Source organism: Somniosus microcephalus, chromosome 3 (assembly GCF_052327205.1).
Source record: "Somniosus microcephalus isolate GS21.2 chromosome 3, FLI_Smic_1.0, whole genome shotgun sequence".
Classification (NCBI taxonomy): domain Eukaryota; kingdom Metazoa; phylum Chordata; class Chondrichthyes; order Squaliformes; family Somniosidae; genus Somniosus; species Somniosus microcephalus.
In genome coordinates, this window is record NC_140989.1 from 176,470,617 (window position 1) to 176,488,298 (window position 17,682).

The 17,682-nt window shown below is 46.5% G+C and overlaps 1 protein-coding gene across 1 annotated transcript in view; it reads left to right on the forward strand.

Annotated features, from left to right (window-relative positions):
- The window catches only part of LOC147121601 (uncharacterized protein C6orf118-like), a 118,786-nt gene that overhangs the window by 71,212 nt on the left and 29,892 nt on the right, over positions 1-17,682 (forward strand). Inside the window, exons 6-8 of the mRNA XM_085981970.1 lie at positions 1,140-1,198; positions 9,710-9,897; positions 13,233-13,286. Of these exons, the coding sequence (XP_085838096.1) occupies positions 1,140-1,198; positions 9,710-9,897; positions 13,233-13,286 (301 nt within the window). The remainder of the gene's footprint in view (positions 1-1,139; positions 1,199-9,709; positions 9,898-13,232; positions 13,287-17,682) is intronic.

Consider the following 17,682-nt stretch of genomic DNA (forward strand, 5'->3'; position numbering starts at 1 on the left):
ACCTTCAGGTATTTATCCAATTCTGTTTTGAAAGCCATGATTGAGCCTGCCTCCACCACCCTTTCAGGCAGTGTATTCCCGATCATAACCACTCACTGCGTAAAAAAGTTTTCCTTTGGTTCTTCTGCCAGTCACCTTAAATCTGATCCACTGGTTCTCGACCCTTCTGCCAATTGGAACAGTTTCTCTCTATCTACTCTGTCCAGACCCCTCATGATTTTGATCACCTCTATCAAATCTCCTCTCAACCTTTTCTGCTCTAAGGAGAACATAAGAAATAGGAAATAGGAGCAGGAATAGGCCACTTGGCTCTTCAAGCCTCTACCCCCAGCTTCTCTAGTCTATCCATGTAACTGAAGTCCCTCATCCCTGGAATCATTCCTGTAATCAGTCTTTCTACATTACAACAGTGACTCCACCTCAAAAGTACTTAATTGACTGTAAAGCGCTTTGAGACGTCCGGTGGTCATGAACGGTGCTATATAAATGCAAGTCTTTCTTTTCTTTCTTTTAAATCTTTTCTGCACCTTCTCTAAGGCCTTCACATCCTTCCTAAAGTGCGGTGCCCTGAATTGGACACAATACTCCAGTTGAGGCCGAACCAGTGTTTTATAAAGGTTCATCATAACTTCCTTGCTTTTGTACTCTATGCCTCTATTTATGAAGCTGAGTATCCCGTAAGCTTTTTTAACCGCTTTCTCAACCTACCCTGCCACCTTCAACGATTTGTGCCCATATACCCCCAGTTCTCTTTGTTCATGCACCCCCTTTAGGATTGTACCCTGTCGGAGGTGCCATCTGTCGGATGAGACGTCTGCTCTCTCAGGTGAATGTAAAAGATCCCATAGCACTATTTCGAAGAAGAGCAGGGGAGTTATTCCTGGTGTCCTGGCCAATATTTATCCCTCAATCAACATAACAAAAACAGATTATCTGATCATTATCACATTGCTATTTGTGGGAGCTTGCTGTGTGCAAATTGGCTGCCGAGTTTCCTACATTATAACAGTGATTACATTCCAAAAACAGAACTTCATTGGCTGCGACGTGTTTTGTGACGTCCAGTGGTTGTGAAAGGTGCTATAGAAATGCAAGTCTTTCTTTCTTTAACATATTTGGTAAACATGTTTCTTTTTTAGGCTAAGGAATGAATTTGAGAGGGAACTTTCGAAACCTGAGCCCTTGCCTAAGCAGCAAGGTAAGTCAAACTTTGCTTCAGAATGAACACTTTAAGTCGGGTTACCAACCCTCCTGGAATGCCCTGGAGTCTCCAGGAATTACAGATTAATCTCCAGACACTGCTCTGAGCAACCAGAGAGAGAAAAAATCATTGGGGCATTAAAATTGTGTGTTTTTATCATTTTTCTTTTAACACTTTTGTTTATTAGTTCTAAAAATAATGGAGATGGAGGGCGGGAAAAGGCTGTTTGGGTGGGATGATTGGAGGCAGGAGGCCATGTGATTTAGAGCTCCAGGAATACGTCCAATCAGAGTTGGCAACCGCCAATGTACGCTTTAAGCCACGCGGCCGCGCAGCTGTCTGGAGCTCCCGTGCAGCCGGCTCACCGGCTTTTCAATGCAAAAACCACGCATGGGGACATGTGGCTGAAAAAACATATTAGAGGGAACATTGATAACCGCAACTTCAAGTGTTACTTAATTCTCGATGGGTAACTATAGTGGAAACGTATGGTAAGTTGCAATTTGTTATTCCCTTTATTTGAAAACAAATCCTTGTTTAACTGGTTATCTCCACAACCTTTGATACTGTGTTTATTTGGATGACTAATGTGCGATGTGTATCGTGGAAGGGGAACGGTCGACCAACCAGTTGGGTGGGAAGTGATGAAACGCAGCGAGTAGTTTTAGAGTGTCCCATCATTGCTGGCATTTGGACTATTGACTGCTGCTGTTGATCCATGAAGTACTCACCTTAATATCATTTACATTGCCCAACCCCCTGAAATGACAATTTCTAGCCAATTCAAGAGTTGAAGTATTCACAGATCCAAGATCCCAGGGTTTATCTAATTTACAAAAAACGGGCTGAGTGCAGTAATTCATGCTTAGTGCTGTGGGTGGGGGATGAGATGCTCTTCTAAGTTTGAAGTTAAGATATAGGCGCGTAATTTCTGACCAGAGGCTTCCTACGTGCGGATACCTCCTATCTGGAAAAAAATCTATGAACTTACCTGAGGGCTCCCAAGGTGTGTACACTTCCGCTCCTGGGCCTCTCCAAACTCGAAATGTGCAGGGCCCACGTATCCCAGGGGCGCAGGTGGTTTGCAAGCATCCCTGGGATCACGTGGGCCAGGCTAGCCAACAGGAGAAGGGAATCTTCCTTCATACACTTGACAGATAGACCTGTCAAATATATGAATGGAGATCACCCCAAAAACGCAGTAAAACATTAAATAATTTTTTTTTAAAATCACATTTTTAAAATTAGTTAAAATGACAATAAATTAAATATTTTAAACAAAAGTTTAATTTTTTGAAAAAATAATTAAAGTTTTTTACAGGGCAAAAAATAAACTTTTTTTAAAGTATTTTTAAATTATAAATGAGTGAAAAACTTTTTTTTAAACTTTTTTCAACTCTTATGCTGGTAAAAGCAGGCCTTACTGCTTTTACTAGGCGTAAGATTTCGAAGGGTTTTCAGCGGGTGGAGGTTGTGCAGAAAGTGGAACTCTTCCCCCCGCAGTGTCCCTGCTCCAGGGCAGGTGGATGATCTGTCAAGAGCATTCTTGACAGATCAGTGTTGTAGTGTCGGTACCTTTCTACCTAGACACAATTTAGGACTCAGAACTCAGAGATTCAAACATGAAGTGCTTTATTGGAAGGAAAGGAAGTTCTGGAAAGTTCCGATCAAAGAGAGCTAAACTTAACAGAGAACACCCAACCATTTATCTCCTGTGACAGCGCCACCACAGGTGGGAGGAGAACACACAATAGAACACACAATACATAACATTTCCTCCCCTCTTAAATGGAAGGTCCACATTATTCCTCAACAGGTAAGTTACTTTCAATGCACTCAACGAACCTAGGGTAGAGGTAGACTGCCTCAAACCCTGACTTTACCCTGGGGTTTATTCTGCCCCAGTCTTGTGGGTAAGTCACTAAGCCTACAGATCCAAGTGTCTTGGAGGCCGCCGCTCTCTGACAGGATACCGGCGGTCATCGCTGGCTTCCACAGCAGTAGGCATTGACACAGGCCTGGATGGAGAAGGTGCCTGTGTCAGTCGAAAGTCAGGAGTTTGCACAGGTGGAACAGTCTCTTTGACTTCCTGTGTTGGAGAAGAGCACTGTGGCAAAGGATGCTGGTTTGCGGTATCATCCGGAAACAGTTCAGGCCAACCAACCGTTGGAGCCTCTGTGGCTGTCTCTGCTCCTAGCAACACTTGATCTGTGTGTCTTCTCCAGACGACGTCCTCAGCAGTCTCAACCGTGTAAGACACAGGGCCCGTCTGCGCGATCACCGTAGCAGGAACCCATTTCGGTCCAGTGTTGTAGTTTCGAGCTAGGACGTGCTCTCCAGGGTGAAACCGTCTCTCCTTGGCTCTTTTCTCTCTCTTTTCAACTTGAGCTTGTTGTTGACAATGGACAACCTGTTCTGCCCTTGGAGGTTTGAGTAAGTCAAAACTTGTCCGCAACTGCCTCTTCATCATGAGCGAAGCGGGGGAAGTTTTGGTTGTGGCATGCGGCTCGTTCCTGTAGGACAACAGGAAGCTGTTCAGACGTTGGTGGATTGAGCCCTGACCTTGCGATGCCTTCAAGGCGTGCTTCAAAGTTTGCACAAATCTTTCTGCCTGGCCGTTAGTAGAGGGATGATAGGGCGCAGACCTGATGTGTTGGACACCATTCACATGCAGGAAGGTTGCAAACTCCTGTGATACAAATTGTGGACCGTTGTCACTTACGAGTTGTTCCGGTGAGCCATAACAGCTGAACATCTCACCAAGTTTCTCAATTGTTTTCTCTGCCGTGGTAGACCTCATCACAGCGACCTCCGGCCACTTGCTACGAGCGTCCACAACCACCATAAACATCTTCTCTTCGAAAGAACCGGCGAAGTCCACATGTACTCGCTGCCACACTTCTGCAGGCCAATCCCAGGGGTGTAGGGTTGCCAGCTGTGAAACATTCCGGACTCTTTGACATGGGGAACATGTTTTGGCTTTCTCCTCAATATTCCCATCGAGACCTGGCCACCAGAAGTAGCTTCTTGCCATTTCCTTCATCCGAACCATCCCACTGTGGCCTGTATGAAGTTGTTGCAGTATAGGTTCCCTCAGAGGTGGCGGAATGATGACACGGCGTCCCCAAAGAAGACAACCTGCCTGGACGGAGAGCTCATTTCTTTTTGAAACGTAAGATTTCAAACTAGGAGAATCTCCTATAGCTCTCCCTCGAATGACATCGTCCATTACCTCAGACAGGACTGGATCATTGCGGGTGTACCTTCGCACCTGAACTGCAGTGGCAGGTGCTCCCTCCACTTGTCTAAAGTAGAAGATGTCTATCTGACGAGGCTCTGGGGGAGTAACAGGCAAGGGTAGCCTCGAGAGACCGTCTGCGTTGCCGTGCAAGTCTGATTTGCGATATTTGATGTCGTATGTGTGTCCTGACAACAGTAAAGCCCACCTTTGCATCCTGCTTGCAGCGAGAGACGGAATTCCGGTGCGGGGCCCGAAGATTGAAGTCAATGGACGATGGTCCGTCAGGAGTGTGAACCTTCTCCCAAACAGGTACTGGTGAAATTTTTGAATTCCAAAAACGATTCCCAAGGCCTCGCGCTCGATCTGCGCATAGTTACTCTCGGCCTTGTTCAAGGTGCGTGATGCGAAGGCGATAGGTTTCTCTTCACCCGAAGGCATGATGTGGGATATGACTGCTCCCACACCATATGGTGATGCATCACATGCTAGCTGCATAGGTAGCTTTGGGTCGAAGTGTGTCAGGACCTCCGATTTCAGCAATGCTTTCTTTGCTTGGGCGAAAGCTTCGTTGCACAGTTCAGTCCATTTCCATGTTTTGCCTTGACATAGCAACTGATGTAACGGCTTCAGCAATGTTGCTAAGTCTGGAATAAACTTCCCATAGTAGTTAAGTAGCCCCAGAAATGAACGTAACTGGCTCACATTCTGGGGTGCTGGGGCCTCCACGATTGCCTTGACCTTTGACGGCGCCTTATGCAGGCCAGTAGCGTCAATCACATGCCCCAGGTACTCAACTGAAGACTGAAAGAATTCACATTTGTCTTTACGAACTCTGAGTCCGTACTCTTTCAGTCGTTGTAGTGTCGCATCCAAGTTCAGAAGATGATCCTCCTCATTTGTCCCAGTGACAAGGTTGTCGTCCAGGTAGCACTGGACTCTTGGCAGTCCACTCAAAATCTGATCCATTGCCCTTTGGAATAGAGCAGGGGCCGACGTAATTCCAAACGGAAGGCGGCAGTACCTGTATAGCCCCTTGTGTGTCACAATTGTCAGCATCTCCTTTGATTTGTCATCGACATGCATTTGTAGATAAGCCTGGCATAAGTCTATTTTGCTGAACTTTTGCCCTCCGGCCACGCCCGTAAAAAGATCATCAATGAGGGGAAGAGGGTACTGCTCCGCAGACAGCACCGGGTTAATAGTCACTTTAAAATCCCCGCAGATTCGAACAGATCCATCCTTTTTCAGGACAGGAACAATGGGTGTGGCCCATTTGCTCACGCTCACAGGCTCCAGGACTCCATTCTCGACTAAGGCCTCCAAGTTAGCCTCAACTTTTGGCCTAATTGCATAGGGTACAGGTCGGGCTTTGTGAAACTTCGGCTTGCTGTCAGGTTTAATGTCCAGTCTCACGCTGATCTTTTTCATGCTCCCAAGTTCCCCATTGAAGAGTTCTGCATGTTTGTTTAACACTGCAGTCAGACCTGACTCCCCTTTTGACATCATGCGGACTGCAGGCCAGTCCAGCGTGATTTTCTCTAGCCACGCATGTCCCAGTAGCGATGGGTAATTTCCCTTTACCACATATAGTGGCAGTTTTGCAGTCTGTCTGTTCAATTTAACTGTCACCTCAATGACGCCTCTCATGGCCACAGGTTCGCCGGTATACGTCTTTTGCACAATGTTTGTTGGCTGAAGGGTAAGATGCTTTAGCATTTTGTTGTAGACAGTGTCTGAAATAAGGGACACAGCCGCGCCTGTGTCCACCTCCATCCGCACTGATTGTCCCTCCACCAGTGGTGACACCCAGTAGCCATTTAAATCACCTGCAACCGTCAGTATGTGCACCTCTTCCTCCTCAGAGGTGTCGCTCCCCTCTGTTTTGCTTGTTCCATCATACTGCACTGAATGAACACTCTTTTTCCTCTCTTGTCCAAATACAGACATTTTGCTTCCATGCTTCCCAGCTCTGTCTGTTCTTTTTTTACCTCTACAGGCGCGTTCAATGTGACCCTTTTTGCCACAATTTCGGCATTCCAGCTCTGTACACCAGCAGTCATTAGCGTGATGGCCCGTTTTCCCACAACGGTAACATGTGCCGTTCTGCGCACCTTTAGGCTCAGATGACACCTTGTGAACTCTCCCTGTTGACCTCAACTGGTGAGCCTCCTTTTCCGCCATCTCCATGGAGACACTAACTTCAATGGCCTTTTCAAGAGTAAGGTTGTCCTTAGTAAGAAGGCGCTTCTGTGTGGCTGCATTTTGCAGACCACACACAAGTCTGTCTCTAATGGTATCATTCAGCACCTCCTTGAACTGGCAGTGTTCCGACAACCTTTTTAAAGCAGCAATAAACATTGTCACTGATTCCCCCTCCTCTTGATTCCGTTTATGAAATCTAAATCTCTCAGCAATAACCAGAGGTTTTGGTGAAAAATGTGCTCCAAGAATTTCCACTAGTTGCTTATATGTTTTAGTTCCTGGCTTATCTGGTTGCACGAGGCTGCGAAGTAAATTGAATGTCTTCGGCCCGATTACACTCAAAAAGGTAGGCACGACCTTTTCATTTGCCACTGCATTCGCCAATACAAAATAGTCAAAACGTTCTGTATAAGCGCTCCATTGCTCCACATTTTCATCAAAATCACCAATGTTTCCTAATATAGTAGCCATCTCACGTTTCAAATTAACTTTTCTGTTTACTCACTGCACCCGTAACGTACGCAGATTCATCCGCTCCTCGTTGCCACTTGTTGTGGTGTCGGTACCTTTCTACCTAGACACAATTTAGGACTCAGAACTCAGAGATTCAAACATGAAGTGCTTTATTGGAAGGAAAGGAAGTTCTGGAAAGTTCCGAACAAAGAGAGCTAAACTTAACAGAGAACACCCAACCATTTATCTCCTGTGACAGCGCCACCACAGGTGGGAGGAGAACACACAATAGAACACACAATACATAACAATCAGAAATGCCAGTTTTCAGTGCATGCGCTTCGCATGCCTGAAACCGGCATTTCCGATGTCCCTACGAGTGTGTACACAGCACGTACCCACCCATAGGCATCGGAAAATACAGGCCATATTGTCTGGCAGTGGAGAGAAAGTTTTGTACTGCGTCTGACAATGTTGAACTTGGAAGTGCTTACTGCTGACATTGGGTATGCAAAGTGGCAAAATTATTCCCCCTGAGCTGATCTCCCTACCCATGCAAAAAGGATATAGAGGCACTGGAGAAGGTTCAAAAAAGATTTACAAGGATGATAGCAGACCTGAGAGGGTACGACTATCAGGAATGACTGAACAGTTTTTTCCGAAAAGAGAAGGCTGAGGGGTGACCTGATAGAGGTCTTTAAAATTATGAAGGGGTTTGATAGGGCAGATGTAGAGATGTTTCCACTTGTGGGGAGTCCAAAACTACAGGCCATAAATAGAAGATAGTCACTAATAAATCCACTAGGAAATTCAGGAGAAACCTCTTCACCCTGAGAATGGTTGGAATATGGAACTCGCTACCACATGGAGTGGTTGAGGCGATTAACATAGATGCATTTAAGGGGGAGCTAAATAAGTACACGAGGGAGAAAGGAATAGAAGGTTATGCTGATAGGGTGAGGTGAAATTTGGTTGGAGGAGGCCGGTGTGGAGCATAAACACCAGCATGGACCAGTTGGGCCGAATGGCCTGTTTCTGTGCTGTACATTCTATATAATGTCAAATGTTTTTCTAGTACCAGCTAGAATTAATAACCACAAGTTATGTACTGCCTGATTCACACAAGTGCTATCATTTATTATACAGTATATCTGAATGTTAGTATTAACAATCGGCTTAAGCTGTTTTTAATCTCGGGTATTGTGCACTAAAAGTAGAAGGAATGCAACGAATTCTAGTCAGAAAAGGAATGACTTTGACCCCTGCGTTTTTAGGTTTTTACATGAGTCCTTAAGGGCCACAATAGAATCAGTTACCCACTGAAAGGAAGTTAAGAAGAAGCAACAATTTCTCTTGGTATATAGTCCTGTGCAGGTTTTGAGCTAATACTGTAGGAACTACTTGCATTAGAAGTTGCAATCATTATATACAGTAACTGCAGCGCACAGGACTAGGAGGAGGCCATTCAGACCCTCGAGCCTGTACAGCTATTCTATTAGATTATGGCTCATCTGTAGCTCAACTCCATTTACCCGCCTTTGCTCCATATCCCTTGATCCCTTACTAAACAAAAGTCTATGAATCTCATTCTTGACAACTTAAGTTGACCCAGCATCCACAGCCTTTTGGGGGAGAGCGTTCCAGATTTCTACTATCTTGTGTGTGGTAAAAGTGCTTTCTAATTTCACTCCTGGCTGGCCTGGCTCTGATTTTAAAGTTGTGGACCTGGTGTTACCATCCAACTGTGGCTCAGTGGGTAGCACCCTCTCCTCTGGGTCAGAAGGTTGTGGGTTCAAGTCCCACTCCAGCACAAAAATCTAGGCTGACACTCCAGTGCAGTACTGAGGGAGTGCTGCACCGTCTTTTGGATGAGATGTTAAACCGAGGCCCCATCTCTCCTCTCAGGTGGACGTAAAAGATCCTCTGGCACTGTTCGAAACCAATATTTATCCCTCAATCAACATCACAAAAAAAAAACCCAGATTATCACATTGCTGTTTGTGGGAGCTTGCTGTGCGCAAGATTGGCTACCACGTTTCCTACACTTCAAAAAGTACTTCATTGGCTGTAAAGCACTTTGGGACGTCTGGTGGTCGTGAAATGCGCTATAGAAATGTTCCCCACCAGAGGAAGTAGCTTCTCAGTATCTACCCAATCGAATCCTTTTACGTCACTTTGTATTTAAAATAATGGATATTAATTTAATGCAAGGTAATTTAGTGGTTTTTACTCATTTCCCTAGTGCAGTTTATCTGAAAAGCTGTCCTAATGAGTACTGTAACCAGTGTAATGTTGTTGTGCCGTCTATCAGATGAGACGTTAAACCGAGGCCCTTTCTGCCCTCTCAGGTGGATGTAACAGATCCCATGACATTATTTTGAAGAAGAGCAGGGGCGTTCTCCCTGGTGCCTTGGCCAATATTTACCAGTCAACCAACAGCTAAAAAGCAATTATCTGGTCATTATCACATTCCTGTGTGGTACCTTGCTGTGTGCAAATTAGCTGCCGCATTTCCAACATTACATAAGTAACTAAGTGCTCTGGGACATCCTGAGGTGGTGAAAGTCGCTATATAAATTCAAGTCTTTCTTTATTTCTTTTCTTCTTTTAAGTTGCAGAAGCTTTGAAGCCCTTGAGAACCAAAGCGCAGCCACTGTCTGTCACGGAACAGGTGCTGTCACTGAGGAGCAGCATTTATAAAACCACAGTAACGATTCAAGAGCTGGAGAATGAGATGAAGCATTCCATGGTGCCCTCTATAATCACTGATGCTATGCAGAGCTCTCTCAGAGACACTCGGGTACTTAGGATTGCTGTACACTTTCCACCTGTTGTAGGGTTGACAACTGTGGTTGGATTCTGTATTCCTGGAGGCTTCATCACCAGAACTGAGCGGGTTCAACTATCAGGAAAGACTGAACAGCCTGGGCCTGTTTTCTCTCGAAAAGAAAAGGCTGAGTGGGTGACCTGATGGAAGGTCTTTAATATTATGAAGGGGTTTGATAGGGTAGACATAGAGAAGATGTTTCCAAAACTAGGGGCCATAAATATAAGATAGTCACTCATAAAACTTCTTTACCCAGAGAGTGGTGGGAATGTGGAACTCGCTACCACATGGAGTGGTTAAGGCGAATTGCATAGATGCATTTAAGGTGAAGTTAGATAAGCACATGACGGAGAAAGGGATAGGGTGAGATGAAGTAAGGTGGGAGGAGGCTCGTGTAGACCTGATGGGCCGAATGGCCTGTCTCTGTGCTGTAAAGTTCGATGTAATTCTATGTTGTTCTCTTCTTGGGCAGTCCCTCGGAACCGAGGATGACTTGCTTCCACATTAAAATGGGTTCTCAGGTGACTGATGAGTCCAATGCGGGACCTACAGTCTCTGTCACAGGTGGGGCAGACGGTGGTTGAAGGGGCGGGTGGGTGGGGTGCTTGGGTTGATGTGCGCTCCATGCGCTTGGCTTCCGCTTGCTCCCGGCAAAGAGTCTCGAGGTGTTCGGCGCCTTCCCGGATGCTTCTCCTCCACTTTGTGCGGTCTTGGGCCAGGGATTCCCAGGTGTCAGTGGGGATGTTGCACTTTTTCAAGGAGACTTTGCCTCTGCCCACCTGGGGCTCTCTTGCCGAGCCGGAGCTCCGAGTAACATAGAAACATAGAGATAGGAACAGGAGTAGGCCATTCGGCCCTTCGAGCCTGCTCCGCCATTCAATGAGATCATGGCTGATCTTCGTCTGAGATCATAGCTGATCTTACCAGTTCAGTACCCCGTCCCCGCCTTTTCTCCGTAACCCTTAATCCCCTTAGCCTTCAGAAATATATCCAATTCTCTCTTGAAAATATTTATTGAATTAGCCTTCACAGCCCTCTGTGGCAGGGAATTCCACAGGCTCACCACTCTTTGAGTGAAGAAATTCTTCCTCATCTCTGTTTTAAATGATTTGCCCGCTATTTTTAGACTGTGGCCCCTGGTTCTGTGCTCCCCGGCCATTGGAAACATTCTCTCTGAATTCAGCCTGTCCAGGCCTGCCATAATTTTATATGTTTCGATGAGATCCCCTCTCAATCTTCTAAACTCCAGTGAGTACAAGCCCAAACTATTTAATCTCTCTTCGTAGGTCATTCCCGCCATTCCAGGTATCAGCCTGGTGAATCGCCGTTGCACTCTTTCCATGGCAAGAACATCCTTCCGCAGATGGGGCGACCAAAACTGTACACAATACTCCAGATGCGGTCTCACCAGCACCTTGTACAGCTGTAGTAAGGTATCCCTATTCCTATACTCGAACCCCCTTGATATGAAGGCCAACATACCATTTGCCTTCTTAATCGCCTGTTGCACCTGCATGCTCTCCTTCAGTGACTGGTGCACAAGAACACCCAGGTCCCTCTGCACTTCCCCATCTCCCAATCTATTGCCATTTAGATAATAATCTACCCTCCTGTTTTTACCCCCAAAGTGGATAACCTCGCATTTATCCACATTATAGTGCATCTGCCACGTATCCGCCCATTCCCCCAACCTGTCCAAATCGCACTGTAGCCTCCTGACATCCTCATCAGAGCCCACCCCTCCTCCTAGTTTAGTGTCGTCAGCGAATTTGGAAATATTGCATCCAATTCCCTGATCCAGATCATTTATATATATTGTGAACAGCTGGGGTCCCAGGACAGATCCTTGCGGCACCCCGTAGAGCGCTTGTTTTGGGAGTCTCGTACCGGGCATGCGGATGATGTGACCCGTCCATCGGAGCTGATCGAGCGTGATCAAAGCTTTGATGCTGGGGATGTTGGACTGAGCGAGAACACTAATGTTGGTACGCCTGTCCTGCCAATAGATTTGCAGCTTCCAACTACCCCATCCAGTCAAACAGCCTTTTTTTCCCATCGCCAATATTTTTATAACCAATAAATAAATGTGTCCAAAGAAAATGAAAAAGACATACCATCACAGGTTTCTTTTGATGGATGAACGAAGTGGGCTTCTCTTGCGTGCAGTGATTCTGAAAGATTTTAATCGCGTTCTTCCAGTGTAGCAGCTGGGAAGTTCAATTAATTTTCACAAAAACCCAAATTTTTTTTTAAATTTAAGCTTCTCTATTTTTCCCTCCATTTTTTCCCATTCTTCCTTAGCCTAAAAAAGCCACTTCAAGAGCCAACCATGTTGGAGGGTGGCTGGAATTACATATAGGCCAGACCGGGCAAGGATGGCAGATTTCCTTCCCTAAATGACATTGGTGAACCAGTTGGGTTTTTAAGAAAATCCAATAGGTAAGGGCATATCAAGGGATAGGGAGCAAAAGTGGGTAAATGAGTTGAGGTACAGATCAGCCGTGATCTGATTGAATGGCGGAGCAGACTCGAAGGGCTAAATGGCCTCCTCCTGGTCCGAATGTTCCTGTGACAGCTTCATGCTCTGTTTTACTCAGCTTTTTATTTCCAGATTTGTTTGAAATGAATTAAAATTCCCAAACTGCCGGTGTGGGATCTGAACTCGCGTTCGCTGGATTATTACTCTATTGACTTCAATCGGGCTGGGTGGAAAACAGGTCGCCGATTGACTACCACTCAGTTTGCGCTATTGCCAAAGAACAATTTCACCCGCACAATGTTCATTTGAAACAGCTTTTGTTGAGTGAGACATTTTAAAATCTCTCTAGTTCCCTTTTTCTATAGGTTTTTGCGTGCCAATCATCAATCATGCCTTCGCATTCAGATATATTCCTTAAAAAAAAATACAATCCCTTGTTGTATAATAACATTATTATTAAGAAAAGATGTATTTAAAACCGTTACCTGTGGTCCTCTAGATCAGAGATGTACTAAAGCACCATGGTTACTTCTCTCCCCTCCTCCTCGCTTCTGATTGTGTACTTTTGAGGCAATACATCCGGCCGTACTTATTTGCATTTAATTACTAGAATATGGAGTATTGGTTTTTTAAAATAACCTGAGTTATAGGTGGAATCCCTGCTTCAGGGGAATCCTCCAAAGCCCAGTTCTGATGCCTCTTGTTAAATTTGCAACAGCCTGCAAACCAAGCCCACAGCCTGTGTTGTTGTTAAGAATTAAATAAGTAGAGTGGAAAGTTCGTTGAAAAAAGTTACAGTATTGCACCTAATGTTCTAATCTACCAACAGGGTGAAATTGTAAAACTGCAGAAATCCAATGAGTTTCTTCGCAGGAAAATAGAAGTAAGAGCACTTTTATTATCAGTTTTGGATCATTCTCTGCTGTATTTCTCAGAGTGACTTACTGGTTCCCTGAATATACTCTGACCTCAGTGTAATCTTCCCATCAAAAATTGACAAACTCCCCGAAAAACTGGCTGAAGCAGTGGATTAAGCGTTGTCTTTTTACTTCTGGGTCTTTAGTTCAAATTCAGCCGAACGTCTACTCGTGCTGCTGGCTACAAGGCTCCTCCCTAAAGAGTCTGGGTAATCTCAGCCCGGTTCCCAGTGGGCATGATCTCAACACTATCCTAAACCAGCACTAAATGAGTAATCGCACTCCGACAGCAACAAGCACCTACACTTTCACGGTGCCTTTCAGTCTAATTAAAAAAGTCCCAAAGGGAGAAAATAATCAGAGAGCAAGCAGTGGAGGAAGAAGGATTAGGGGAGGTGACTGAAGGTGAGATCGAGGAAGTAGGTTTTGAGAAGGCTTTTGGAGGAGGAGAGGGAGGTAGCGAGGAGGAAGGGCCGAAGTGGAACGTTCCAGAGTTTATGGCTGGAACAGCTAAAAGCCCCGCGGACACAAAAATTGGAGCGAAGAGGTCAGAATCGGAAGAGTGGAGGGCATGTACAGAGCACAGGACTGAATGAGGTTGCAGAGGTAGGGTGGGGGGTGGCGAGGCCATGGAGATTTTTATAGGTGAGGACAAGGGTTTTGAAATTGATTGAAAGACGAATAGGAAACGCTGAGCAGAATGATAGGGGAACAGGACTTGTTGCAGGAGAGGATTCCGATGGTGGAGTTTTGGACAAGTTGTAATTTATAAAGAGCACGGGAGGCTCGCAAGGAGAGTGTTGGAGTAATTGAGTCTGGAGGTGCTGAAGGAGAGGAAAAGCATCTTGTTAGTTAGCGTCTCCGGTGCCTCGCGACACATGAAGCACCCCATTTCTTCCACTGTTTCTTTGTGGGGTTTTTTGTGCTCATCAAAAGGATGCGATGGGGAAGTGAATGTTTTCTCCTTTCCAGGCACCGAGCATGAGCATCAAGGAGGTCAAACAAGCACAGCCTGTGAAGCTCCCTCTGCTCCCCTCAGGAAGCATGCTGCAAACCCAGCCTCAGGAAAATCTACGGCTGCACCAATGTGAGATTTTCCTATTCCTATACCAGTCATCTTTATGGCGTGAATGTAATTGCGGTACATACATAACCCCTCCTCATCCTTCTTTACCTCTGCTTCACTCAACAAAGTCAACTACTCCATCCTTTTCCTCTGTCTCCTCTCTGTGGCACGGCCCTAGCATGGCTCCACTCCCACCTGTACCGATGCAGCGAGCACATCTCCTGTAATGGATTTTTGGTCCACCTACAAGGCTCTGTAATCCGCCCCCTTTTTTTCCTCGTCTTTTCTTTGGTGACATCAATTCGTAGGCATGAGGTCAGTTTCCACATGTAGGTGGCCGGCACCCGGATTTCCAATTTGCACCACTCCTGACTCGCCACACACCAATGTGGCTTAGTTGATATCAAGTGGATAAGTGCTTTGGGACCTTTTTCTAAGTTATAAATGCAAGTCATTGTTGTTTGAAGAGCAAAAATTGCCTTCAATTCGACACTGGCAAGACCAAAGCAAATCACTATTAGCTTCCACCGAAAACTCTGCACCTTATCACCTGCCACGGTCCCTATCTCTGACAACTCCCTCAGGTGGAGCCTCATAGCGTGCAGTCTTGGTGGCCTATTTGACCGAATTGAGCCTCTAACCCCATGTCCTTACCACCGCCAAAACTGCCTAGTTCCACTGCTGCAACATCACCCGTCTCCACCCCTACCTCACGACAAGATACTTTTCCCTTCCCTAGGGACTGCACCTTGACGTAGTGGGAAAGGTCGTTGTAGTGTATGTACCCGTCTACCTTTAAGAGAACTATTGTATGTAACCGTTCACCTTTAAGAGAACTATTTTAGGTGTGGCACTACTTTGTTTGGCTTCTGTATACGGTAATACCGACGGTGACCACACCAGTATATAAGTGGTGTGTCAGGATTTATTGGGCAGATTCGCCCCGACCTTCGAATAGTAAAGTCCTGTTTTAAGTTACTCTTGGAGTCTGTGTATTAATTAACTAAACAACCCACAGACTTTACAGTGGCGACGAGTCCGATCGTACCCTGCGGCAACAATACTTCCGAAGCAGTTAATGAGCGTCGAGAAGAGGCAACCGCCCTCGTCGTTCTGCTGGGAGAAAACTCGAGGCTGCAGAACTAGAAAGGAGGAAGAATTTAGAGACAAAGACTTCCATCAGCAACAGGCACTGACTGTCCCTTCTGCCACGGTGAGGAGTGAGCCGATCAGCACGAGAAGCAAGGCGGCCACGGTGACTGTGAGTAAGGGAAAGTAAAAAGAATAACCGGAGGACAAGGGCGGTGCACTCGACCACGGTCGAGGGGGAAAGGAGCCGGACAGAAGTCGGGTCCAGAGGCGCTGAGACTGGGGCAGCGTGGAGCAAGGAAGCCGCGGTACAGACAGGCTGGGGGACGCAACGGCGTCGTGAGACAGCTAGACCGCGACCGGCGAAAAAGGCCGGGCAGCGACCGAAGCCATGAAGCGCTGCGACCGGGAACGTAGGCGCGGGAAGAGATAAACTCAGCCGCAGCCGGGGAGGGAAGCACCGGACTGCGAGAGGGGCGATTGGGAGCCGAGCGAGCGGGAGAGGCAGAGCCAACCAAGGGAGACTGAGCGAGAGCCAGTCCAGCGGCTGAAACTGTTCTCCGTCAACGGGGTGTACCCAGCGCCGGTAGAGCCGAGCGAGTGGGAGAGAGACAGAGCCCGAGCAAGGGAGACTGAGCGAGAGCCAGTCCAGCGGCTGAAACTGTTCGCCGGCAACGGGGTGTACCCAGCACCGGCTGCCCTGCCGAGAAAAGGGAAAGCACTGAAGCCGACGCGCAGGCTGTGAACCTGAAAGCCAGCGGCCGTCGCCCGTGGGGAAAGTGTACCCCTCTCGCTAGGGAAGAAACGCGGGAAGCCGCCATTCGGCGGGGAAGAAGACAGAAGCGGGAAACCGCCATTGAAGTGGGCGGGGAGAGAAGATAAGCGCGGGAAACCGCCATTTTCGTGGGAACCGCCATCTTGGAAAAAATAAATAAATACAAGAAAATTTAAAGAAATAATTCGTGGTGTTATCAGGAAGAGAGGAAGATGCCTAAGCGTGGTAACATCAACGATTTTAATTCCGAGGTAGAAGACTGGGCCACGTATGTGGAACGCATTGAGATCTATTGTGAGGCCAATAAAATAGAAGAAGATGACAAAGCTATAACCTTGGTAAACTCGATGGGCGCGAAGACATACGGGCTCTTGAAGCATCCACTAGCACCAGCTAAACCGGCGGATCAGACTTTCGATGATATTGTGACTGTTCTGAAGGATCACTTGAACCCCACACCGTTGATGTTGGCGGAACGATTCAAATTCTATGCAAGAACGCAACGGAAAGACGAAAGCAACGCAGAATACTTGGTCGAACTGCGTAGACTAGCGAAATACTGCCAGTTTGGAGGGAATCTGACAGAGGCATTGCGAGACAAGTTCGTGTGCGGATTGGCAAAGGAAGGAACGCACAAGCGACTACTCGAAGAGAACGACCTTACACTTGACAGGGCTGTCCTTATTGCAGCATCGCACGAAGCCGCAGCGAAGGGAACTGCGGAAATGCAGCTAAAGACAGCGGCACTCAGTGTGGATCAAATTACCTCGACAACAACAAAATGATATCGTTGTGGGAAGACAACACACGACCAGAACCAATGCTGGTTTAAGAACCAGGAATGTAGGAAATGTGGCAAACTGGGTCACATAGCTAAGGTATGCCGGTCAGGGAAGAAGACCAACAACCAAAGGACCAACAACCAAAGGAAGCCATCACAGGAGAGGTACAACAAGGTACACAAGGTGGCTGAGAAGAGTTCAGACGAACAGAATTCGGACTCAGACCCAAACGGCCAGGAGCTGGGTAGTCTGAGAATTCACAATGTGAGTAAGGAAGCGGACCTACAAACTATCTGGGTCATGCTAAAAATAGCTGGAGTCCAAGTGAAAATGGAGTTGTACACTGGATCAGCTCTATCAGTCATAAATCGAAGGGATTACCACCAGCTATTCTCACATATACCCTTAAGGGATACCAAGTTCGTATTGCAGACATACACGGGGCATAAAGTATACCCCATGGAAAAGATAAGAGTCAAGGTGAGAGATAGGGGTAAAGAACACCCAAGAATGAACTTATACGTACTACCTGAGGGAGGACCACCACTTCTAGGACGGGAGTGGATCAAGAAAATAGACATGGAATGGCACTATCTAAAAGCCATAACGAGTGAGGACTCGGGGCAGACAATCAGCTCAGATTCTGAATC